This window comes from Cnephaeus nilssonii, assembly GCF_951640355.1.
Source record: "Cnephaeus nilssonii genome assembly, chromosome: 21".
NCBI lineage: Eukaryota > Metazoa > Chordata > Mammalia > Chiroptera > Vespertilionidae > Cnephaeus > Cnephaeus nilssonii.
This window is the reverse complement of record NC_137092.1, coordinates 10161252-10187370: the sequence shown is the minus strand read 5'-3', so window position 1 is coordinate 10187370 and position 26119 is coordinate 10161252. Positions and strand designations below refer to the sequence as shown.

General features: G+C 43.1%; 1 protein-coding gene across 1 annotated transcript in view; it reads right to left on the bottom strand.

The window, feature by feature from the left end:
* Positions 1 to 20395, bottom strand: part of TTF2 (transcription termination factor 2) — a 35198-nt gene extending 14803 nt beyond the window's left edge. Inside the window, exons 1-11 of the mRNA XM_079760611.1 lie at positions 20323 to 20395; positions 20137 to 20239; positions 18084 to 18170; positions 11404 to 11470; positions 9071 to 10066; positions 8650 to 8764; positions 7875 to 8063; positions 6206 to 6333; positions 4628 to 4709; positions 2809 to 2928; positions 1425 to 1575 (exon numbers count right to left, since the gene is read on the bottom strand). Coding sequence (XP_079616737.1) covers positions 1425 to 1575; positions 2809 to 2928; positions 4628 to 4709; positions 6206 to 6333; positions 7875 to 8063; positions 8650 to 8764; positions 9071 to 10066; positions 11404 to 11470; positions 18084 to 18170; positions 20137 to 20239; positions 20323 to 20350 — 2066 coding nt within the window. The 5' untranslated portion in view covers positions 20351 to 20395. The remainder of the gene's footprint in view (positions 1 to 1424; positions 1576 to 2808; positions 2929 to 4627; positions 4710 to 6205; positions 6334 to 7874; positions 8064 to 8649; positions 8765 to 9070; positions 10067 to 11403; positions 11471 to 18083; positions 18171 to 20136; positions 20240 to 20322) is intronic.
* Between the last annotated feature and the right edge of the window lie 5724 nt (positions 20396 to 26119).

The window sequence follows — 26119 nt, the reverse complement described above, 5'->3', positions numbered from 1 at the left end:
TACACTCTTTACATGTAAAGATTCTTAATGAAAGGCACAAATCTTTTTCCAAAGAAGCTTAATAATGTGAACCTGAGAGAATGTCCATAAATACCTTTGATAAAAATGACATGCCTAATTCAGAGAGGCAGCAAGGACTCCAGGTGGCCTTAGCATCATACAAAGTACAACTGAGAATGATCCCAATCAGTCAACTAGTACACTCTGAATACCAAACCAGGTATGATCAAAGTGCAAACCAATGAGATGCAATTTATTTCTAAATAAAGGCAGGCCACTCACAGTACTCTCTGCCGGGGAAGCATGCAGGCCTGCTGCTGCTGCTGCCCCAATGCCTTCGTTGGCTGAAGGGACTCTCAGTCACAAGAATTGGTGTATAATATAGAGGTCACCAATCTGGCAATTTACCCCTGAAAGACCACTGCCCTGCTCTTTAGGGGATAAAAGATTCACTATCAGAGGTGGGGGAGAGAAGTGGAAATAAATCCGTTCTTAACTAGATCAGCAAATGTTCAACTCAGACCCTTATATCACAGTTAGGAACAAAAAACCAAATTCTTTAAAACCAAAAGACAAAGACCAGGACTCAATTTAACATCTGAATTAATATTCCCCTTACTGATCATTCCTCCTCAGGAATTCAGTTAGGTCTAATCCTAAACTCTTGCATCTAAAACTTCTTAGACCATTCACATATGAAAAATACATTCATCTATATATATAAAAGTCATCTCTCTATATAAAAAGCTAAGTTTATATTAAAAGAGAAAAAAGATCACTTTCTGGAACTTGCAAAGTTTCCCTCTGGAGTTCGACCAGGAGTTCAATCGCTAGCTATGACATGCACTGACCAGCAGGGGCGGCACGGAATGCAGGAAGGCCCCAGCTGGCAGCCGGGGAAGGAAGGCCCTGGCCAGCAGCAGGAAAGCCCTGACCGGTCCTGATAGCCGGCCAGGCCGAGGAACCCTACCCATGCACGAATTTCATGCACTGAGCCTCTAGTAAAAATATAATCAGCCTACATCAACTAATCATTAGTAGTGTATCAAGATGCTCTTTAAGACTGGGCTGGTTCCATTCACACTAACAGAAAAAGAATGTGAATTTGGAATCAGAAATTCACCATCATGAAATACCTGTGACAGAGCCTCTTCTACCAGGGAATGCAGCTGCTGCCTGGCTGACAACTCAGGCGTATCAGGTCTGCTCACATGGCAGCTTTTTTTGCAGGGTGACAAGGATATAGCAAAAGAACACCATTTTCTCTCAAGAGTTATCTCTTAATACAGGTGAAGGCTGTTTGGGGATAAGAGTACCTTTGGTCTTGACAATATCATTAGTGCTGATTAAATGAAACCTCAGGGAAAGCAGGCACAGTCAATGAGGCCTCTTAAGCCTAGTGACTTCAATATTTCTGCACTTACACTTTTGCACGTTGATCCCGGTTTGGGCCATGATAGAGATAGACTCTCAGTTTGTTGTTGCTCACACGTTTCTCCACCTCCTTTTTCCAATGATGGATCAGGGAAGCAGGACAGATGATAAGTGTTCCATTGGAAGTAAACTCGGTGGAGTCTCAAGAGGAGGAAAAAATCAACACCTAGTTACACCCATTAAATAGCCGTTAGCTTCTAAGAGACATTCCCTTTCTCTCAACTGGCTTCATTCCTTCAATCAATATTTTTTTAACAACGGCTGCCCTTATTTCTACACATAGGTAATAGCAGAATAGAAAACGGAAGCGATGGCCTTTTAACTCAAAATACTTAATTACTTCTTATTACCCTTACATAGGTGTCAGACATAGAGGCTAAAAAAGGAGAGGAAAGTGGGTGGTACACAACTTCAGTCTAAAAAAAAAAGAAACCAGTGTACTTTCAGTGGCCAGAAGGTAGAAGCTGGATCATATCCTAACTCATCCTGGGCTTTATGGGGGAGTATTATTTTTTTTAAAAAAAGCATTAACTTAATTATATCTACACTGAAATGTAAGTACAAAACCCCTAAGATGGGCAAACACTACTTTGGAACCAGGTAGTAATGTAGTATTTGTACCACTACCCCTCATTCCGTGTGTGTGTGTGTGTGTGTGTGTGTGTGTGTGTGTGTGTTTGTATACATGCGTGCATGTGTGCGTAAGTATAAGTGTGAGCACACCTAAGCTGCTACTCCACACAGGGACACAGGATCCAGCTGCAACAGTGGTCATCAGAGGCTTGAGAGCAGACAGTCACTGATTTTTTTTAACTATCTAACAACTGAGAAATGTACTGTGTCCATGGCAACTTACTGTGATGGTGTCTATAAATAATACACAGGACTTACAGTACTTATAGTCATTACAGATTAAAAACAGGATGAAACAAGATAGGAATTGTCTAGAATCTGGAAACTTCTAGAACTTCAGAAACATGGAAAACACTTCAGCTATGGTGGCTCAAATCTGAATTTGTGACAGATCCTGCTTCAAAAAATAATACATTAACTAATATGGACCTATCCTGTGGTTATATCCTCAATATTAATAAAAGTAATCATGTTTAGATAAGTCTTCTAGAGCCTTAGCTCTCTCCACAAAATATTTCTAGTTCACAGGTCAAGCTAAGTTTATATTAAAAGAGAAAAAAGATCACTTAAATTAGCATATTCGGCATCAGAAATGATACTGTAGGAAAGTAGTCTAACACTAGAATTCCAACAGATTAATTAAAGATGACCAAAGGTATACTTTGTAGTTTAAAAGTTTCCACTCTCCACTGCTCAAATGATTGATGTAGGAAATGACAGGCCACGAAGGCACTTGAATACCATCTCTGGAAAGCCAAGTCAAGGTCGTGTTTTTGTCCTTCTCTTTGTTTTTCTCTTGATCCTTCTGGGTCAGAATGAGCGCAATCATTGTCAGGGTTTTTCCTAACCCCATATCATCCGCTGGAAAATAAAAATAAAGACAGGAGAGTTAATTACTTAGGGCAAAAAATCAACTCGGCTTCCAGAAAATAAATATATGCTATGCCTACTTTCCTGGTGCTTCCACATTTCTAGAGTTACAGTTAACTCAAAACAGTCCCCCATCCCCTTAATTTATTCATCAGAGAGAGGCATGAATTAACATTCTTTGAGAACTGTCAATGTGTCAGTAACTTAACTTATCTAATTTACTATTTATACCCTGCAAAATAGTATCCTCATTTCAACCGTTTAAATAATCACTCTGACATAAGCAGAAGTAAAATGTGACAGCATGAATTCCGGTTCAAATCCTGGCTCTGCTGCGGTGCAGAAAAAGAGGAAACACAGCTATCCACTGAAATCCCTGCTTCCAGGGAAGACTGACCCGTGGCTGGCATCTGGGAACTCAGATTTAAGGAGGGGTCCCACCATTCCCTGAGCTGACAAGAGTGGCTCACTGGCCCCAGCTGGTTTGGCTCAGTGGATAGAGCGTTGGCCTGTGAAATGAAGGGTCCTGGGTTCGATTCTGGTCAAGGGCACATGCTCAGGTTGCGGACTTGATCCCCAGGAGGGGGGCATGCAGGAGGCAGCCGATCAATGATTCTAATCATTGATGTTTCTCTCTCTCTCTCTAAAGTCAATAAAAATATATTTAAAAAAAAAAAAAAGAGTGGCTCACTGTGCTTACCCTATTTGTACAAACAACACGGTTTACGTGGAATGCCTGCTTTCCCTCGGGAAGCGTGGAACTTACATACATACCAGGCTGAAGCTGCCTATGCGACCAGCCCCAGTAAATACCTTGGGCACCGGGTCTCTAACAAACCTCCCTGGTTGGCAGCACTGCACATGTGTTCTCACATCTCACTGCTGGGAGAATTACGTTTGCCCTGTGTGACTCCCATGGGAAAGGCCTCAGAAGCTGGTGCCTGGACTTCATCCCCTGTGCCTTTTCCCTGTGTTGACTCTGATTTGTATCAAATAAATGTTACTACTATTTTATTTTGGAATACAATATAGCCATGAGTGTGACGATATGCTCTACGTCCTCCTAGCAAATCACTGAATCTGGAGGTGGTCTTGGGGACCAACATAGCCACTTACTAGCCCCAGTGGACGTCTGTCATGTTTTTCTAGAAGCTGAGCACCTTGGAAAATGTAGTCTGACGAGTCCCCGAAGCAGAGCCTGAAAAACCTGCTTCCTCGGCTTCCTGCAGCTAAGGCAGTGCCAACATGGCCCGGCTCCAGACCACCAGGACCCACTCAAGACCCAGATTCAGATAGAAGCGACCTGAGAAAGGAGGCCAGAAGGGCTGGGCATGGAAGTGTCTGATCTCGGGGTAGCCATGCCTGATAGAGCGAAGCAGCCGTGACAGTTTCCACAAGACACTAGCTTACTACTTGGCTTTGACCATTGCTCCTAGAAGTGTGGCTCCAGCCTGGCTCTGCACACCTCCCACCACAGAATAAACCGTCTCTGCTAATCAGCCAGAGTCAGCTTCTACTGCTTGCAACCGAGACCTGACTGATCCTACTGCTGAGGGTCCTGAGCATGTTGCTTAGCCATGCTGAACCCGTTTCTCAACTGTAACAGAGGGCAACAACCCCAGAGGCGTTGAGAGGATCAGATGAAATAGTACATTATCTTTGTTGGTTCTTTCCATAATACCAGACTTACCCAGAATTCCTCCTTGTGGCTTCTGACTTTCTCGCCACAGTAACCAGGCTAATGCCTGCTTCTGGTGCAGCAGCAAAGGGACCTGACAAAAGTCATCACCAAGAGTCAAGTTTAAATTCCTCATGAGCGGCTATCCTGGATCCTGCCCACAGCGACGCCACATTCTACTCTTTTATTTTCTCTTAGTGATCTTCCCAATGGTCTAGATGTCATATAACCTTGAAGTTCTTGACTCCACCATGTCACCTTGGGTACCCGTACATCCTGGACTACCCAGGACAGTGTGATTTATGCCTATTGTCCAGCATGTCTATCAAGCACCCCCTCTCTCACCCTCAAGAGAGAGTCCTGGTTTGTCTGCCTAATCAGCCAAAGTCAGTTTCTACTGCTTGCAACCAACTTCTCTGTCTGGTCACCCTGCTTTTACCAGCCATTCTGTTGGCTTTTCCTTATTATCTCTTCAACTAGAGGCCCTATGCACGAAATTCATGCAAGAGTAGGCCTTCGCAGCCCCAGCTGTCTCAGCCCTTGCAGCCCCGGCTTCATCTGGAAGGTTGTCCAGGACGTCCGGATGGTCATTGCACTGTTCGGTTGTTTGGTTGATTTGCATATTACACATTTATTATTATAGATTTCACTTTCCTCTCTGTAGCCAACATCCCAGTCTGCATTATTAACCATAATTTTCAACAGCCTTTAACTGGCACCCCTCTCTCTAGTCTTTTCTTACTCTGGTTTATCTTGTACTCAGTGACAAAAATAATCTTCATAAAACACCCTTGCTCAAAATTCTACAGTGACTCCATATCTCTTGAGCCAGTGTGATCTAAGCCCCTTCACCAGGCCAGGCTCCACAGCACGGGAGTCTTCCCACTCAGTAACATCACCTGCTGCTCCCAGCTCAGGTCCTGATGTCACCCTGTCACCAGTTATTAATACCAATCTCTGAATCTTCCCTCTAACCACCCCTCCCTCTAACTGGGGTGTCTGGGTTCCATCCTCCCAGCTATGTTTAGGCCTGCAGCTTCAAGGCACTAGTAATTACTGACGTAGCATGACTTTTCCTTTATTTTGAATCCCTTTTGCATTTTGTATACAGTCTATAGTGCCTTAAAATGCACATTTTATCCTTATCTTCAAGTCACTTCCTATTGTTCTATGTATGTTGTGCAGGCACTTTCACCCCAACTAGTTCTTTAAGAGCAGCAGTTCCTCTGTATCCTATGGCACCCACCAAAGGTCGTTAAGTAGATCTGCTTCTGCTATAGACGTGGAGAGCTGACCCTTGAACAATGCGGATCTGAACTGTGCAGGTCCAATTATATGCGGATTTTAAGTATAAGTGGATCCATGCAGTTCAAACAGTATTGTGCAAGGTCAACTGTATAACTTTATGACCTTAAGAAAAAAAATTGTTTATTTCTCACTGCTAAACAGAAAAGGACAAAATAATGCAAGGGAAGCCACTGAGGCATTATCTGTAGGAAACACATCAGAGCAGCACTCTGCGGAGCCGTCACACAGTGGTCACCTCTCCATGGGCACGGGGACACCGCCACAGGACACTCCCCGCCTCACCTTCAACCCAGCTGGGTCCTCTGCCACAGCGGTCTCACCAGGACATGACTCAAGTGATCGATGCAGCTCATCAATGGCTTCACTTGTGATTTTCCACACGGCATGAAGGCGGTCTTGGTTTGTAGGGCCTGTGTACAGAGAGGTGTTATCTAAAGGTGACATAGCCAGTATCATGTCCTGGTTATGGCTGCAAAAAGAAATTCGTTATTTGCCAAATGATGGGATTTGTATGGACTAAAAATTCTTTTTCTTTATTTTTAATTTATAGCTGACATACAATATTGGACCAAAACTCCCTGCCTGCAGATTCTCCTAGCCCACAGCCTCCTCTATCCCCGTTCTCTGTTTGTTTGTGGGTATGTGGTGTTTTTTTTTAAATCACATAATAAAGGACAAAAATAATATAAAGTAAAATGAAAAAATAAGATAACCCATCATATTTTTGCTAAGTTTTTTCCAGCCTTGAAGAGGTGGCAGAGGAAATTAAACACCATCAGTATTTCGGAAAGAAAAGATCCCTGGGGATGAATGCAAAGAAGTTAGCAACAGAAAAGGCCAAGCCAGGCGAGGCTGAGGCAGACAAGAGACCGCCCTGGAGTGCACGCCAGAGCCGAATGCCCTGCACCGAGAAATACTTCACGCCGATAGCCCACTCCTTCTGGAGAATTCTAGTGAAGTTAGTTAACAAATGCAGACACCTCAACTGACTGCAATTTTAGGGATGAAGTATTCAAATAAGAGCTTTCTAGATCAATAAACATTAACCATTTAGATGTTAAAATGCTTTCAAAAGGAAAACTATTTTAATGGAATTATTTCCAAAACCTTAATAATCTAATTTTCCTATAGGTGACTCAATCATCATTATGAGTAGGGATGATGCTGTAACACAGTAACGTTCTCAAAACATTCCTGTACACCCGACTACTTTGCTACTTTAACAAGCACGCTTTCTCTGTGCCCTTCCAGATGGACCTTAGCTTTCTCAGGCAGAGTATAGACCCCCTTGTGAACTATGCTCTTCAACTTTCTCCCCTATCTCCCTTTTCTCCCCGTCTGCTTCCTTCTCTCCCTTTCCCTTTTTCTCTAGCAGTTCTCACTGGGGGGAAACTGGTCACTGCCAGCCAACCTGAGCTCCTGGCTCGTGATCACCACGCCAACCGGTCCTATTACATATCTGAGGCTCTCCTTGAGATCTTCATTCTGCAGTTACTTCTAAATTCATCATTTTCTGGAAAGTTCAGGATGAAAACACTGAGCTACACAGGGTGTTACTGCTCTTGATGGGTCTATTTGCTATCGGTCTTCAGTCATGTCATTCCTCTGCTCTGCTTAACAGACACAGAGGGAATACAAATGTATCTGCTGGTCTACCTACTTCACCATGCTGTGAGTTCAAGTTTCCATTCACACTTACTACTGACTCCTATGTGCCGACCCCTGGCTGACTGATCAAGGTCAGTGAACCATGCAGATAGACACAGTGTCTGCCCTCACAGAGATCTAAACACACTGTGCAGAGCTCAGCTGAGCATCGTAATCTTTCTCACACAGGCAACTAACAACTCAGGAATGGCTTCGCCTTCATGTGGGCAGAAAGACATCTACCAGGCAGAATTTTACCTCCTAGGGGTAGCTATTCACAACAGGGCCAGGCCCTTGATCTTACCTCCGTAGCGCTGACTGGACTGTCCAGCAGCTGCCTGGCTGGCAGCCTTCAGTCCCCAAGAACCCAGAGGCTGGAGAACCTGACCCTGCAGCTGTAGGGGTTTGGGTGGCACCAAGTGGGGAGGGGCAGTGGTAGTTTTGGTGACGCTACTCTGTTGTGGTACTTGAGTGCTACTCTTCTCATCTGGGCCTGTTCAAAAAACAAGGGAAGAACAGATTAAAGTTCAGAAAAGTAAAGGAATTATATATGAGGAGAGGGCAAGAGAGAGTGGGATGAGCACCATTCCAATAAGCTAGGGAAAGCTTCCTAGAGTGTGTTGCATTACAGGTGCATAAAACTATGGGAAAGAGAGGTGAGTCTACAGGAAATAGGAGAAAGCTTTTGTAAATTACACTTGTGATTTAAAAGGAAGCTCAGAAGCAGATAATGAAATGGAAAGGTGAATGAGTGAACATTCTTTATCAAGATGGCTTCTCGTGCCTGGCCAGTGTTGCTCAGTGGCTGAGCACTGACCTGTGAACCAGGAGGTCACAGTTTGATTCTCAGTCAGGGCACAAGCCCAAGTTGAGGCTCAATCCCCAGTGAGGGTGTGTGTGTGTGTGTGCAGGAGGCAGCCAATCAACAATTCTTTCTCATCATTGATGGTTCTATCCCTTTCTCCCTCTCCCTTCCTATCTGAAATCAATAAAAATATATACATTTTAAAAAAGATGGCTTCTCGAATGTCTCTTGTAAAGTTCATGCAAACCCGAGTTCTGGGGCACAACCCATTTACCTTGCTCTGGGGAGAGGGCAAGAGCACTGAGTGTTTCCTCCAACTCCTGAATTTGCTTGAGCAGCTTCTGACCTTTGTCTGGAAGAGCCTGAATGTTCACTGATGCCAGTGTGCTCTGAAAAACAGGTCCAATAAAATGGATCGCTCCTCTCCAGTTGTTAAAGATAGCTTCAGTTTAAAATACCTAAAATGCTAAAACTCTGAAATTACGGTCTTTTAACTATACATGCGAAAACCAAAACTTTTTTTAAGCCCAGCTGATTTACCAATCCTGAAAATATAAACATAGTAAAAGGCAGAAATGAACACCCACCTATGGAACTTTGCTCACATTACCATCTTTAACTCATTTGTGGAGTCCCTATCTGCCCAGAGTAAGCAGAGTCCTAACCTTCCAACGGAAGCACCAGGCAGCACTCACCTTCTTTTGTTTCAGTTGTGTTGTGAGGGACGCACGTTGGGATGCTGGGTCTGAGGGTTCTACCTTCCTGGAAACACCTGAGGCAGGAGACATTTTTCTTTGCACAGTTTGACCAGGGCATTGGGGGGTCTCCTTCTTTTGTGAGTCCGAAGTCGTGTCTAAGGATGAGGGGATCCTTGGCTGAGAGCAAACAAAAACAACATCATCTTCCTCACCACTGCTTGTGTCCGCTTCTCGCCTCTCTCCCAGGGAAGGCCCTGCAGCCGGTGGCGCAGGCTGGGTGGCCGGCCCTTTTGGAGCAGGTGCAGGGTGGGCCTCTGCCTGCGCCTGGAAAGGCCCCTGGAGCCGCCTCTCCTGGGTGGCCTGCGTGCTGGGGTCGTCCTCGGCCTTTGTTTCTCTAGCCTCCCGGCTCTTGGGCTGCTCCTTGCTGAGGTGTCCTGCTTCCGGGGGCTTGTTTATTGGGTTTTGGCTGCGAACAGTTTGAGGCAAAGGCCTGGTTTTCTTTTCTCTCAGAGGTTCTGATTCTTTTTGGACAGAATGACTCTCACCGTTCAGGTTCTCCCGAGGAGCCGCAGATGGTTTTCTCAGCTCATTACCATGACACTGCTTGGATTTCATCTCAGGAAGGTTTCTTTTGTGCGTCCCTTCAATTCCCTTTGCTTCACACTGGAGCTCTGCTTTCTCCCCTCGTGGCTTCTCTTGACCTGCAGATTTTTCCTTTACCACCCGGCCAGATGAGAGATCTTTCTCCACCCAGCAGTGAGATTCAGGCTTCTGTTCCTTCTTTTGATCCAAGAGTGGGTCTTCCTTTGCCCTTTGCTTCTTACCAGCCATCTTTTCCACATCTTCACCTTTGATGAGCTGTTTCCACAGAGATGGTTCTTGATTCTTGTCAAGTACCTTGAACGGGTTTCTCTGCTTGATGGGAGGATAATGAGATGGCTCAGATGCATGCTGAGACTTGCTGGTTACAGAATGCTCTTTGGAATTAGGATCCTACAGGAAAAAGAACATGATCCTATATAATAAAAGGCTAATATGCAAATAGACTGAACAGTGGAACAACCTGTCAATATGACACGCACTGACCACCAGGGGGCAGACGCTCAATGCAGAAGCTGCCCCCTGGTGGTCAGGGCGCTCCCACAGAGGGAGCACCGCTCAGCCAGAAGCCGGGCTCATGGCTGGTGAGCAAAGCGTCAGTGGCGGGAGCCTCTCCCACCTCCGCAGCAGCACTAAGGATGTCCACTGCCGGCTTAGGCCCGCTCCAGAGCGGGCCTAAGCCAGCAGTTAGACATCCCCCGAGGGCTCCCAGAATGAGAGAGGGCACAGGCTGGGCTGAGGGAGCCCCCCACACACACACCCAGTGCATGTATTTTGTACACTGGGCCTCTAGTTTAACCCTTTGCACTCGCTTGCTTTTTTCTCGATTCCTTTATTCTAATGCTAACCGTGTCAAGTCACACTCGACATCCGAGTGCAAAAGATTATTATAAGATATTAATGCAAACTTCATTTCTAGAATACCTTTTTTTCCTGAAGAAATGGAAACAGTAAAAGCATTACAATATTTCTGAACATGCCTGGGACTATCCTTGCCTCTAGAAAAGACTCCTGTCAAACTCATGAAGTATTTGTTTCTTAACAGCACTTTCAATGCTTGGCTCCTTCTCTGTCCATGATCACTGCTTCCCAGGCATCCAGGAAATGTGCTAACTAAATCAAAGAGCTTTTCTAATAGCAACAGCCACATGTATTCTTTTCATGAAAAACTATTTGCTCAATATGAACTTTTCCCCAAACCAAATCAAGGTCCTATGCTTAATTGATTTGGAAGGTCTCACTGTGGAGTCTAGAATCATAAGTTCAAGCTATCCCCCCATCAAAACAAGTCTCATCACTTCCCTAGGTCTAGTTTCTCACCTACTGGATATCTGTGGGATCTCTCCTAGTTCTCACATTCTAAGAGCTTATGAATTATAATCAGCTTATACCAATATCAAGGAGATATCAGTGTATAAAAAGATGCTGAAGTTAGTCAAATAAATCTAAATTTTCCCCTAAGTAGGAGAATATTGACTACATTTAAGACCTCCGAAAATATTTAGGTAAGTAAAATAGAAGACAGTTAATTAAATCTTTACTATAACCAAATAGTTCTTTGAATTAAAAGTCACAACAGGGTCTATCTTCCTTAAAGAAAAGAACTGCCTTTCAGAGACAGTATGATGAAGACCAACCAGTTTATGTTGTACTTCAAGGTTTTTTCAGGTGATGCCACAGATTAAACAGTCTGAACAGAGCAGGTCTGAAAACAGGTAAATAACTCCTACCTGCCATGGGATATATCCACACCATTGTTTCTTCTCAGCCTTACTTCTAGTGCATCGGAATAACAATCTAATGTAGTATAAAACACAAATAATCAAGGATGTGAAAATCCAGTAAAACACATGTGAAAGCAAATACTGATTCCACTATAAGGAGAATGTAATGTCTGTAGCATATTAATTATTTTCCAGGATACAGGTTATAAACAACAAGGATGAAGAAACCAGGCAGAGGAAGCCAGACATCTTCAATTCAGTCTCTTTCATCAGAAAGCACATCCTCCCTTCTTCCTAAAGGCTGGCTGTCCAACCCAGCATCACACTGTCAGGCAGGCTGGGAGGATTCGAATCTCAGCCCTACCACATAATTAGCTCTGAAAATGATGACACCATATTTGACTGGTCCCTGTGGCAGTTTACTTTCCTGTAAAACGGGAAAAAGTAATAATAATCATCTATAATAATAAAAGCTTAATATGCAAATCTACCAAACAGCCATCCAGACGTCCTTATGGACAACCTTCCGGACGAAGCCGGGGCTGCAGCCGCAGGATCGCAGCTGCAAAGGCCTACTTTTGCACGAATTTCGTGCATCAGGCCTCTAGCAAATAAATAAGTACCTACCTCATTTGGTCGCTGTGAAGATAACAGTCAGATCAAAGTCTGACCCATATTAAGAACTTAATAAATAACTGCAGTCATTACTCCACTCCTGCAGCCACAGGGGTTTATTCCTATATCCAGACCTCTGCTTACAGCCTGGAACACTCCCTTGTCCTTATCTCTATCCAAATCTTAAAGGTCATTCAAGGCCAAGTTCAAGTCTGAATTCCTCCACTTTCTCAGAAATCTTGATTGATTAGCAATAATCCCTTACAGTAGGTCTTAAAATCACAGAAGCATCTGGCATTTGAACACATCTAATTTGGCCTTCTAACGTGTGCAAATAGGACTGCTCAATGACCTTCCTATGTCTAGTTCTTACCCAGTTTTGTCATAGGGCACTTAGGAATATGGGTTCACTGCTTTAACACTAAAACCCAAGTTGAAACAAAAATGGAAACGTAAAAAAGGAAACTATAAATATCCTAAGGGACAAAAAAAGATGAATATCTTGGTAATCCTAAAGTGAAGGCTTTTCTTAGCATGACATAAGACTCTACAGCTGAGAGATAAAGAATTCGGTAATTTGGACTACTTAAGTTTTAAACTTCCATATAGTAAAAATACTATAAGCAAATTCTAAGACAAAAAGCAAGCTGGGAAAAGTAATTGCTACACATATTACAAAGGGCTGATATCCTTTACATACAAGGGTTACTCCTATTGTACAGCACAGAGAATGATACTATATAATACCTACTAGGTACTGGCTTTATTGATGTGGGTTCTTTAAGGGTTGGTGGGGCCTGAGGTCCTTCTGGCTCATGCCCTAATGCCTCTTTGTCAGCAGTCTAGGTAATCTTCATTGGACTAGATAATCTGCATGCCAAATTTACCCAAAAAGTAACCACTCAAGGAATTTTCTAGACATACAAAGATTCAAGTGTTATTAAAAATAAAATATTTTGAGCATCCTACTAAAACCAGTTTTCTTAAAGAACTAACTTGTATTATTATTTATAGGCAAAAGAGTATTATTTCCACCCATTTTGACCCCATATCCTAGAGAATAAAAAGTAAAAGGTCTGGGAGCAGGGAGAGAAAAAAAGAGAACATGAACTCAGAGCTCAATGACAATGTCCCACATTTGTAAATCAAGGTGTGCCACTTTTATGTGGCAAACATGCATATCAAGGCAAGAGTTCTTCCCTCTGGTTCTACTGAATGACTAGCATAGCTTCCTTCACTGCCCAACAGAGGGCCATGGCTGAAGGACCAGTCAAATGCTGGTGAGTGGTACCATCTGGTGTTTAAATTGGAGAACTGCGCACAAATGCAGCTGTACTCCCAAGGTGTATAGAAGGGGCGTTACTTTGCTGCACCTGTCTCCTATTCAGGTTAAGCTTTACACATAATGGTATTAATTTGGGGATATAACGTACCTAAGTTCTTGAAAAGAAAAGCCAGTGTGAGGTCATTCTCCAGACTACAGGAGTTCTGGCTAAATGTATTATTGTCTGCAAAGGACATCATCATCCATGGGCTGTCTACTTCTGCTTATATTCCTCGCCTGTACCACATAGCTGGATACATGATTTTTGTTGTGGTTGTATGCTGCAGAACTTTATTTTATTCTTCCTAAAACAACGTTTTTAAAGCTCTAGTAAATACCTCCTAGTAATAGTGTTCTGGATTTGGGCTAAAAGAATTACATTTAGCATTTTTTTTTTCTGTTTTAAAACAATGATCACCTCTCAGCTTTACCTACCTAGTATGAAGAATATTAATGATAAGTTCTCAAAATTCCCAGTAGCCTAAACCTCTCTTCAAAGCTGCACACTCACTCTTTTAGCTGGTTTCACATTACACAACACATGATTAATCCAAAGCTCTCCACGTGATCACATCCCAACCTTTTCTTCCTATCTTGCTTAATGGTATACTCATCACCCATAAACCCCAACTCAGCAACCATTTACTGAGCACTGACAATAACCCAAACACCAGACTAAGTGCATCACACACAGCCCCACTGTGTCCTCACAACCCAGGAGTCGCCCAGGGCTACCATGATCACTATTCCTGATGAGAAAGAAGGGAAGAAGCATGCTTCAATGCCCTACCGGAAAATTCGTCTTATCAATTCTCTTTCAGCAAGTTTTCTGCAGTCTAAGTGTATCCAATTCCACTGCCACTGCCTCAATCCAAGCCCATTTTTCTCACTAGGTTTGAATATCAGCAATGTAACTTACAACCATGGGAACTTAGATTCCATTCTAATCTCTCTACATTTCCCCTATCTGTCTGTAAAACAGAGGTATTGAAACTTATCACAGCAGAATCTACGACAATAAGAGATCATGAATGTTATGTAGCTATTATTTCAGTGGTCCCCTTGCCTCCACTATCTTCATTTTCTAATCTATCCTCCATAGTTAGTTCTCTTTTAATGCAAATTGAATCAAAAATTCTTCAGTGGTTTCCCACCACCTAGAACAGTGAGTGTTTCTGCATGACAGAGCCCCCAGTAGTTGCAAATGGTTTCTAGAAGCGTACCAGCCCCACTATATCAGAGAAAACAATCGAGATGTGAAATTTTTAAAAATTCCATTTACAACCACATCAAAAACCATAAACACTGAGGACTAAAATTAGCAAAAAGGGTACAGAACTCCATAATGAAAACTATTCAACAATACTAAAAAGAAATTTTAAAGTCATAAATAAATAGACCATGCTCATGGATTGGAAAATCAATATTATTGTCAGTTCTCCTGCAAATGATCCATATAGATTCAGTGTAATCCCAACAGTACTTCCTGAGGAAATTTTAAAAGTTGATTCTGTGTTATATATGGAAATACAAAAGACCCAGAATAGCCAGTTTTGAAAAATAAAGTTGGAAGACACACACTACCTTATCTGATTGTGTAAGGACAGACTAAGGCATCAGTGGAACAGATTAGTAAGTCCAGAAATAGCCCACAAATGGTCACCTAATTTTTAAAAAATATATTTAAAAATATATTTTTATTCATTTCAGAGAGGAAGGGAGAGGGAGAAAGAGATAGAAACATCAATGATGAGGGAGAATCATTGATTGGCTGCCTCGTGCACACCCCCTCCTGGGGATCAAGCCCACAACCGAGCATGCCCCTGACTGGAATCGAACCCAGGAAGGAACCTTTAGTCCGCAGGCCGATGCTCTATCCACTGAGCCAAACCAGTTAGGGCTCAACTGATTTTTTAATAAGCATTTCCATGGAGAAAAGAATGTCTTCAAAAAACAGCGCAGAAACAATTGCATAGCATTCATCTGATATTACATGGAAAAATAAACTTTTCCTCCTATCGCATAAGATATTCAAAATTAATTTGAGGTCAACCATAGAGTAAACAAACAAATAAACAAAGCCATAAGCAAAACTATAAAACTTCTACAAGAAACCACTGGAGTAATGTATGATGTTGGGAAGGCAAAGATTTCTTACAGAGAAGACAAAAAGCACAAGCCATTAAAATGTAATAAACTGAACTTTATAAAAATGAAAAAGTTCTGCTTTTCAAAACAGTTAAGAAAATGAAAATCACAAACAGAAGAAAATATTCAGAATGTGTACATCTGCCAAAAGACTTGTATAGAGAATATATAAAGAACTCCAACTCAATAATAAAAGACAGCACAATATTTAAAAGACAAAAAAACTCCGGTTTGGTTCAGTGGATAGAGTATCGGCCTGTGGACTGAAAGGTCCCAGGTCATACTGTATAATTGCATTAATGTAATATTTTTTAAATGGAGATCAGATTCATGGCTGCCAGGAGTGAGGGGGGAGTAGGAGTGAAGTGGGTATGGTTATACAAGGGCAACAGGAAGGTTCCTATGGTGATCGAACTGTTCAATATTTTGACTGTCGTGGTGAATACACAAAACTACACATGAAAAAACTGTATAGAACTAAATGTGTGTGTGTGTGTGTGTGTGTGTGTGTGTGTGTGTGTGTATAAAATAAAGAGCTAATATGCAATTGGTCATCACACCCTCACACCATCACGCAGTAACGGCTCAGACACTCTACACTGGGGAGAGAGGAATGGGGACCAGCCAGGCTGCAGCCTGGGAGAGGGACAAGCTGCCCGCCCCGCAGTCCCAGGTGCCAGTGGCTGTGCTTGCGCCTGCGGCCCGGGAGAGGGACAAGCTGCACACCCCGCAGTCCTGGGTGCCAGCGGCTGGGGCTGTGGCCCAGGAAAGGGACAAGCCGCCCACCCTGCGGTCCCAGGTGCCAGCAGCTGGGGCTGCAGCCCGGGAGAGGGACAAGCCACCCGCCCCGTGATCCTGGGCGCCTACAGCTGCAGCCCAGGCGAAGCCGCTTGCCCACAGTCCCCTGTGGCTGTGGCCAGTCCGGGCAAAGCCAGCCCAGGTCCTGGGTGCCTGCAACCGGCCAGAGGAGGGAATCCTGGGTCCGGGTGCGGGGCGAGGCAGAGGCGGTTAGGGGCGATCAGGCAGGCAGGCAGGCAGGCGAGCAATTAGGAGCCAGTGGTCTCAGATTGCGAGAGGCAGTCGGACATCCCCTGAGGGGTCCCGGATTGGAGGGCGCAGGCCGGATTGAGGGAGCACCCCCCCCACCACCGCACACAAATTTCGTGTACTGGGCCTCTAGTGTGTGTGTATATATATATATATATATATATATATATATATACACACACACACACACACACACACACAAATTTGTATAAGTAAAACTATCTTTACAAATAAGATCAATGAATTGTATCGATATCAATATTCTAGCTGTGATATTATACTAAATTTTGCAAAATGTTACCATTAGGTAAAGTCTACAGGGATCTCTCTGTATTGTCATAACTGCAAGTGAATCTACAATTATATAAAAATTTCAATTTAAAAAATGGGCAAAAAATTTAAACACATAGTTCATCAAAGATATACAGATGGCAAATGAGCACATGAAACAAACTGTGGAATTCATAAAATAGAATTCAACTCAGCAATAACAATGAATGAATTACTGATACACAAAACCAGATGGAGAATTTCACAGATACTGCTACATAAAAGTCAAACAAAAAAAAATGTATATATTATGAATCAAAATAGTGGTTGCCTATGGTGGATGAGGAGATTAACTAGAAGCGGGTCTAATAGCACTTAATTAGGCAATAGAAACATTCTATATTTTGACTGGGGTCTTGGTCATAAGGATGGGTATACTAGTATACTTCTCCCAAAACTCAACCAGTTGAAGACTTTTAAGATCTATGCATCTTATTGCATGTATAGCTCAATTAAGAAAAACAGTAAAACAGGCAGTATTCAGGTATGTAAAAATTGTGAAGATGGCCCTTGAATGCCTCTTTTTTTGGGGATGGGGGAGTTGGGGGAAATCAATCTAGAATATATAAATTCCAAACTGCACAGAATATCATATAAAGACCATCACACCTGGCCCCTGCCTTCCTGGCCAGCCTTATCTTCTGAAGTCTCTACTCAAACATGTGCTAAACTATTACTGAACCAAATGCATGTAATTCTGTTACTTCGTGCCTCTGTACCCTAATGTAGAGTATTAATCAGTTAAATATGACCCCTCTCTTGCTCCTTGTGAATTCCTACTTATCTTTCAATTCTCATAAGAAATATCATCTAACATCTAAATAGACTTTCCTGCACTTCTGAGTTCCCATAAAAAGGGCAACTAACATTCACAGAGTACTTAACATATGTTAGACATTTTTACACATTACCTCATTCTATTACCAGAATGAGAAAGTTGACAAGTTAATGACCATTGGTGGGCTGGTGTTACTGGCTACTTGAGCGCTGAATGGGGACAAAGGTGGAGCAGTTTAATCCTGAAATTTTGCTCAGCAGTGAGGGAGTGACAGCTCAGACGATATTCAATACATGTAAAAATACTGCTGTGTTCTTGTTTTTTTTAAATAAGGAGTATTAAAGAATCCTAGGAAAACATACCTGGCTCTAACTCTTCCAGGCAAGGAAAGAAAAAAAAAGAAAGAAAAGAAAATGTACTTAGATGTTCCTTTTGGACACTTACCTATATTCTTTCGTGCCCTGGGGTGGCAGTAAGCCCTGAAGTTCTACCACAAATCCCTCATGCAATAAACAATGAGAAACAGGAAGGCTAGAGGGGGTAAAAAATAGAAATTTTGTTTTAGAAGGCAAAGAACAGAAGCAAACATCCTTCAATTAAATCCAAACTGTAAGAGTCCAGGCATGACCTCCACTGAGTTTGTAAACCCCAGACATTTCATGTGTACATGCACTCCTCTGGGGAAAGCGCCCACTGCTTTCCTCTTTCCCACCCCCCAAATAATGCGTGACAATACTCTCTCTTTCCTGATGACTCAAGTTTTAAAATATACTGTGGTCCATGACCTTTACATTGTAAGACCCCAGGAATGCCTGAAGTATCTAAGACTGGCTGGGAATTTTCCCCAGGTTCTTCCATCCTCCTTTTTCCTTTCATAACCTGTTTGCTGTCACTTAGTGTTGTTCATATACCTACTGTAGCAACACACCCTAATTTGTTCATGCTTGGCCATAAACTTAAATCCTATCCTCCAACTTCTTAGTATGAGAAAATTTGACATTTGAGAGTAAAGTGGTTTAAGTGAAGTACTTTCCTTTCCTATGACCTGCAACACTTTTTATTTTGCTTATATTCTGGTTACCAGACATATTCCAAATAGATCAAATTATTGTCTTCAAGTCAAATATTATTGTACTAGAGGCCCGATGCACAAACTTTGTGCAAGAGTAAGCCTTCCTTCCCCCAGCTGCAGGCACCGGCTTCCCTCTGGCACCCAGGCCCCGGGCTTCCCTCACAGCCCCGGCTTCGTCTGGAAGGTTGTCCGAAAGGACGTCTAGTCTAATTAGCATATTACACTTTTATTATTATAGTTTGTATAGCAGTACGTTTGTATAAATGGCACTCTATATAAGGGTATCTTCTTTTTAATGTAAAACCAAGTCTTATGCTACCATTAATGCTTAATTACTACTAATATGAACATGCTTTCATGTTTCATGAAACTTGAGCTAGATACAGAACCTAAGAAGCTCAGTATAGAAACTAGAAATAAGTAGCAAACCCTAACATAATATGCTGTTGATAGCTTATTTTTGGTTGGTGCCTTCTATCTCAAGATTTGAGTTTTACTCAAAATCATTTTGTATTTAATGAAAGTGGATCCCAGTAATTTCTTTCAATTAAAAACCTTAGTAGAGGGCTACCAGTAAAAGAATATTTTCTCGGAAAAGTTAACATCACATGTTGGAAAAATACTTTATTTTCTAGTTGATATCCATTATGTGCTTTACATGGTATAGAGAAAAGTTATTTTTCTTTATCAAGTCCAGTAGAGAGAAGGAAAACATGTTTAATGATGTGATCGCTTTCAAGTCCTCTAGAGACTGTGGACAGCTGGCACTACAAAACATGAACACTCTGAGAATAGTATTAATTTTTCTCACTTTAAAAAAAGATACTTAATATTGCTGGGTCTCAGCTTTCCATTTTGTAAAACTATAGAGTGTTGAAATCAGGTATCTGATTTCCTTTCAGCATTAACCCCTGAAGTAACTCGTTTCTTTGGATTATCATTATCACCACTTAATTGCAGAGAATCCTGTTTGTAGATGGGGGCCATCGGGGTGTTTTAACCTCAAACACTTAAAAACCAGTTCAGCCTGAAACTAATTCAAAACAAGGCCCAACTCCTTCCTACTATGCCTGTAGGTCCTCAGTTAAATGGGGCGGAGGAGGGGAATGTCCAAGTTGCCTAGGCCCCACAAATAAATAGAAACCCAGAGCTGGAAAGGACCAGAAGGATTAGAGGTAGCCTATTCCCCCTTACACAGCTCTTGGGGACCCAGAGAGGGTAAGCAACCAGGCTCGGGTCACACAGCAGGCAGGAGCGGAGCGTTTTCCCCAACACGCCCTGCGGTCCTGGGATTACCAACTACTTCAAGGGCCCTGGCTCCGTAGACCAGGGGCCCCACCGCTCCTGCACCCTCTGACGCCGGGCGCCGAGAGCCGGCAGCTCCTCCCGGGAGGCCCCGCGAGGTCACGGGGAGTCGGGACCTACTCGGTGGCCTGCACAAAGTTGCAAGCGTCCGCCCGGCACACGTAGAAGCTCTTCCCTTTATTCGGGCCATCGCGAACGCCGGTCTTCAGAAAGCAGGAAGTCCCTGAGGAGAGAAGGTCGACAACAATTACGCCATGACAGATGGACCGACCCCGGGGGGGCGCCCCTAGGACCCTGGCCCCTCACCATGCTCGGGACACCTAACTAATTCCATCACGTTCTTTCCGGCCTCTCCCACGAAGTCCCGCCCCCACACCTGCTTCCGCTTTTCAGTCGGTCCTCCAGAACCAATCATCAGTCTTAAATCCCCCCCATAATTCCTGCCGTGGCATTAGCCCCACCCTCTCGCTATTACCAGCCAATTATACTGGAGATTCGCTCACCTCCAACCAATCATAGCTACACCGAGACTTGGCGCGCGCAGAAATCAAATCTGAGGCTGAGGCGTGAGGGCGGGGCATTTGGCTGGGGGGCGTGGCTAGGGCTGGAGGGTGGTTTAGACTAGAGGTCGGGTGGTGAGTTTCGCTTGGCAGGAACTCGGGGAGCTAAGGGCTGGACTGAGACCGGGGGCGACTCGGGTTTCCATTTAAGACCCTAGGGGGCGGCCCTAGAGGAAACACGGGTTTACAAACTGCAGGGAGGAGCGCTGCGAGGAAGGCTCGCTCCTTCCGATGGCCGAGAACGCCGCGAGCTTCCCGGGTCTCCCCGGGCCGGGGCCGGGCGCTCTGTCGCGGTGCTCGGTCACGGTCACTGGGGAGGACAGGCCTGGAGGAGCGGCCTCCGCAGGAGGAGCCGCAGAACTTGTGGTGCTGGAGCGGCGGGGGCAAGATGGGGTGCGGGTGAGAGGTGATCGGGGGCGTCCTTTACAGCTGCGTGGTGAACTGACAGGTCTGCCCCAGGACAGGCATAAAGGACCCCACAACGGTCTTTTAAATTTGTGTAGCGCTTAAGACCCCACAGAGTGCCTACACACGCATGTCTCTCTAGACTCTGCAACCTGGAGAGATGGGCAGCATTTTATGGAGGGACCCCCGAGACTCGTAGGGGTTAAAGTGACTCCCCCAAGGTCATAGAATCAGCGAATTACGGGCAGGTGCCCAGGGGACCGCGCAGCTGCCCCCTGTGTGTACAGAATGTTCTCTAGACGCTGGTAGTGTTGGGGTGAAGGGGAACTTGACTTTGTACTTACTGTCAAACTTTTTTCTACTAGTATGCTCTGATAATATTAAAAATCGAGGGTGAAATTAAATGAAAGGGGACTGTATTTGAAAGTGCAGTCCAAGTTATCCATTAAAAAGGGAGGAATAGCCCTAGCCGGTTTGGCTCAGTGGATAGAGCCTCGGCCTGCTGACTGAAGAGTCCCAGGTTTGATTCCGGTCAATGGTCAAGGGCACATGCTCCATCCCAGTAGGGGGTGTGCAGGAGGCAACCGATGGATGATTCTCTCATCATTGATGTTTCTGTCTCCCTCTCCTTTGCTCTCTGAAATCAATTTTAAAAATCTATACTAATAAAAGGGTAATATGCTAATTAGAGCAGATGACCTTCCGGACAAAGCCACAGCGGCTGCGAAGGGCCCAGGCTCAGGCTGGCAGTGGCAGCAGCAGCAGGGTAATGGAGGTGGCACCTTCCCCTGATCCGCTAGGTCACCTCCCACAGAGAGAAGCCAGACTGCGGCTTAGGCTGGGAGCTAAGGCAGAGGTGGTTAGGGTTGATCAGGCCAGCAGGGGGGCAAGGTAAGGGTGATCAGGCCGGCAGGCAGAGGCAGTAAGGGGCGATCAGGCAGGCAGGCAGGCAGGTGAGCAGTTAGGAGCCAGTGGTCCCAGATTCCCAGATTGGAGAGGGTGCAGGCTGGGCTGAGGGATACCCCCCCCCATGCATGAATTTTGTGCACCAGGCCTCTAGTGTGTGTGTGTGTGTGTGTGTGTGTGTGTGTATTTAAATGGAGGAATAGAAATCAGACTTATTGCAATGGAGATGGTTTCGTATTACAGCTATTGAGGGCCATATGGCCAGACATATGGTATGGCATGTGCTGCTGTACTTAGTGGGGACAGCAGGACAGAAAAGCTGCAATGTCTAGGAAGCCTGGGCTATCTGATAAATGTAAATGTCATGGGGGTCTGGAAGAGGAAAAGCAAACCTGAGGTATCATTTATTAATTAAACAAGTACATATTAAATAGCTTTTTGTGTGTCCGGTGTGGACTAGGCGCTTGAGAAATATAGAATTTATTTATTCACACAAAGTTTCTAACAACTAAATACGAAAGGCTTACTCAATATTTGGTAGAGACTGAACACTTAAATAATAATATAAAATAGTATTTAAATGTGAAGATGAGTGGAATTAGCAGTAAACTGCAGGGCTAGATAAAGATGTCCCTGGAACCAAAGTGGAGTTAGTTTGTATATAACTATCCCTCTGAAATGCCTATAGATAAATTTAAAGACAAAGCAAAACCAAATAAATAAATAGAGGCATTTTCATCATTCCCAGATTATAATTCTTGCACGGAGACATTTTTAGGTACATACATTTAATAGACGTTGTATTGGGAGAAACAGACCATAAACACTGGATTTGCAGGAAGAGGGGCATGGTAATTTAATCAGTTTTTGAATAATATCCTTTTGAAACAAGACAAAATCGGGGCCTCTTTAAATATCCCATTCGGGAAGAAGCTCTTCCTTTGGAAGTATCCCAGCCAATATATCTCAGGTCCAACTCCATGAAAGTGTGCACAGCCAGATCACAGAAAGGGGGGATATTTCTTTCATAAATATGTGATATGCTAGGCATCTGTAATAACGTCAACAATAAAAATAAAGGGAAAAATGGTTAGGCTCTGGATAGTTTATCCTACCTAATCAAATTCATAAGAGTGAAAAAACAAGTTTGCCACTGGGTGAAGGGTGGCCATAATAACAGCATAAACTATAATGAATTATACAATACACACTTTTCAATATGTACACGTACAGTAGGGTATGTGCATTAACTCTGACTCTTTATTCACATTTTTAACTTATGTCCTTAAATAGCTTGCAGACCTGTGGAGAAACCATTGAAGAATGTGCTTTACAGACCTCTATTTTGAGTCAAATTGAGATCTTGATTTGGTTTTTCTTTAGAGATCAATTTACTCAAAAGGAATGCCTAGGCTAGGTCCTAGAGCTAGATGGCTTAAATACACAGGTTAATGATCCAATAAATTATTTCCATATGGGGCTAGTCAAACACAAAATATGTGATGGGTTTGCTCCAAAACTGGATTGTGGTAATGGCTGCACAACTATATAAATTTATTAAGACTTGGAATTGCATAGTTTAGGTGAATTCTGTGGTGTCTAAGTTATCCCTCAATAGAAGCAGTACAAAACAAAGAAACAAAAGATATAAGGTATAAGCAATGTCAGAAAGTCAGCATGGAAAATAAGAGCTAAGGTTAATTATCTAAGCTATTTTGACATCTTAAGGAAATAAAATGGTGAAGAAGTTAACTAGTAGAAACTGTTCCGTTTCAGACAATGTAGCTCCTTAAGCAGACTGGTTCTCCAATGTGTGAAATGAAATCCAGAGTGGTTCAAACATGCATTGTAATTCGTGGGGACATAGAAGGAACGTATTTTCTCTGGTCAGCGTTGTGCTGGCTGGCATATATAAACACGCGGGACATCTAGAAGATACCAGTGGTAAGAGGCTCAGCTAGAACAGCCGCCCCTTGACATCCCTGTCACTATCTGTATGATTTAAAAATGATCAGCAATGCCAGGTTTTAAGTTATTTGTAAAATTCCAACTTCTATGAAATCCTTACTTATTTTAAAATTAAATTATTCAAATGTGTTTTCCAATTAATTGGTAAACCAAAATATATTTAGTTTTCTGAATGTATATCCCTCTGGGTTTTGCTCATTGTTTTGGGATGGGGTGGGAGAGGGTCACAATTATGATGCAAATTATTACTATAGGGAAATAGCACTAGAGCCTACTTTTTTAAAATCCTCACTCAAGCATATGTTTTTATTGATTTGAGAGATAGAGAGGAAAGGAGAGAGAGAAAAAAAACATGGATGTGAAAGAGAAACATTGATCAGTTGCCTCTTGTAAGCTCCCCAACCAGGGATCGAACCTGCAACCTAGGTATATGCCCTGACCAGAAATTGAACCTGAGACTTTTAGATGTACAGGACAACACTCCAACCAACTGAGCCACACCGGCCAGAGCCAGCCTTACTTTTTCTGAGGTGTATTTTAAGTGTTTTTACATGCATTCTTAGTTCTCATAACTACCCTGGAAGTGGGTATTCTTTTATCCCCATTTTAAAGCATAAGATTTCAAAGTTTAGAGTCCTTAGGAGCTTGCCCCAAGGCCCTGCTCCTAACCACTGCCTTACAGAGCTTCTCCTTGAATTTTGGAATCAGATTAATCTTCTCCCGGCTCAAAGTCTCAAAGCTGACACCAGCAGATGGGGACTGGAAGTCATTTTTCGAGATTCCCAATCCAGTTCTTGCCACTATAGTATTTTTGTGAAGCATAAATTATTCACTGATTCACGCAAATATTTCACCAACCCCATAGCCAAGCATTCAGATATTTGTGGTATACAGACATGGCTGGGGGAAAAAAAACAAAAACAAAGCCGAGTCCTGCCATTTTCTAAATGATCACTAGGTAGCAGCATATTAACATAAAAACCAATCCGAAGGCCCTCCTCTTCTGAGGCTCTATTCTTTTGGCTTAACAATAAGTAATGCTAATTCAATTTCATTTCATTGTGTGCCTTTCATAAAAACGACCATTTTCAATTTGTCCTTTAACACAGGCACAGTCAGGTTGCCATTATAGTAGGAACGACTCTGGTTATAATTTGAAAACACAGGAGACTTTACAAATTCTTTAGTCGTACCCATATTTTGTATGAATTTCAGTGCTGTTAAAATTGTATCCCTAATAACAGTCTCAGGACAAGGCAACCACCGATCTGCTTTCTGTCTTTAGAAATTTGCCTTTAAACATTTTTAAGCATTTCATATAAATGGAGTCGCACAATATGTAGTCTATTGCCTCGTATTCTTTCACTCAGCATAATGCTTTTGAGGTTCATCGTGTTATATAGCATGTATCTGTACTTCACTCCTTTTTATTGCTAAACAGTATTCCATGATATTCATTCACCAGTTGATGGATATTTGGGTTGATTTCCCTCTGGGGTGATGAGGAATAATGTTATGAACATTGATGCACACATCTTTCTATGGGCATTTGTTTTCATTCCTCTTGGGTGTGGTTTTAATTTCTAAAACTCACATGTGTTGCTGTCATGATTTTTTTTTAATGTATTGCCCACTCTATATAAGCAACTTAAAGCTGCAAACATGTCCTGCTAGTTAGTAATTTTTATCAAGTGTGCAATCAACCAAAATCACCTATTTCTTTTTTTCGCATGTGAACTCAACTCTCCCTTACCTGGTGCATCTAATTGCCTGAACTTAACTAGGGGTTCTCTCTTCATCTCATTAGTTTCTATCCATCATTCTAACCTGTCCACTCCCGTCAGCTGACTTAGTAGTGCCATCTCCTGACTCTGTGTCAACTGAACACTTGACAAGCTGCTCCCTTTGCCTTCAAGTTGCCAGTGAAAATGCTGAGCAGGCACTTGAGCACAACCTGGAGAGATCTCCAGGTAAACATGACGCCTTAGTCATCACGCTTTGGGTACGGTCATTTAGTCGGGCACGGAGTCCCATAAATGCCACTTGTTCCTTCTGGTTCAAGCACCTCGCTGCAGCTCCTGCATAGCTCTATATAGCTAGCCCTGGACTTATCAGCCTGCAAAGCACAGCAGAAAAGGAAGTGAGGTTAATCTGGGTGATTTTTTTCTTGGTAAACAGGACACAACGCAGAGTAGAAGCCACAGGGGGATGTGGCTCTTCGGGACAATGGCTGTCACCTTACACTCATTCAGTCACACCATCTC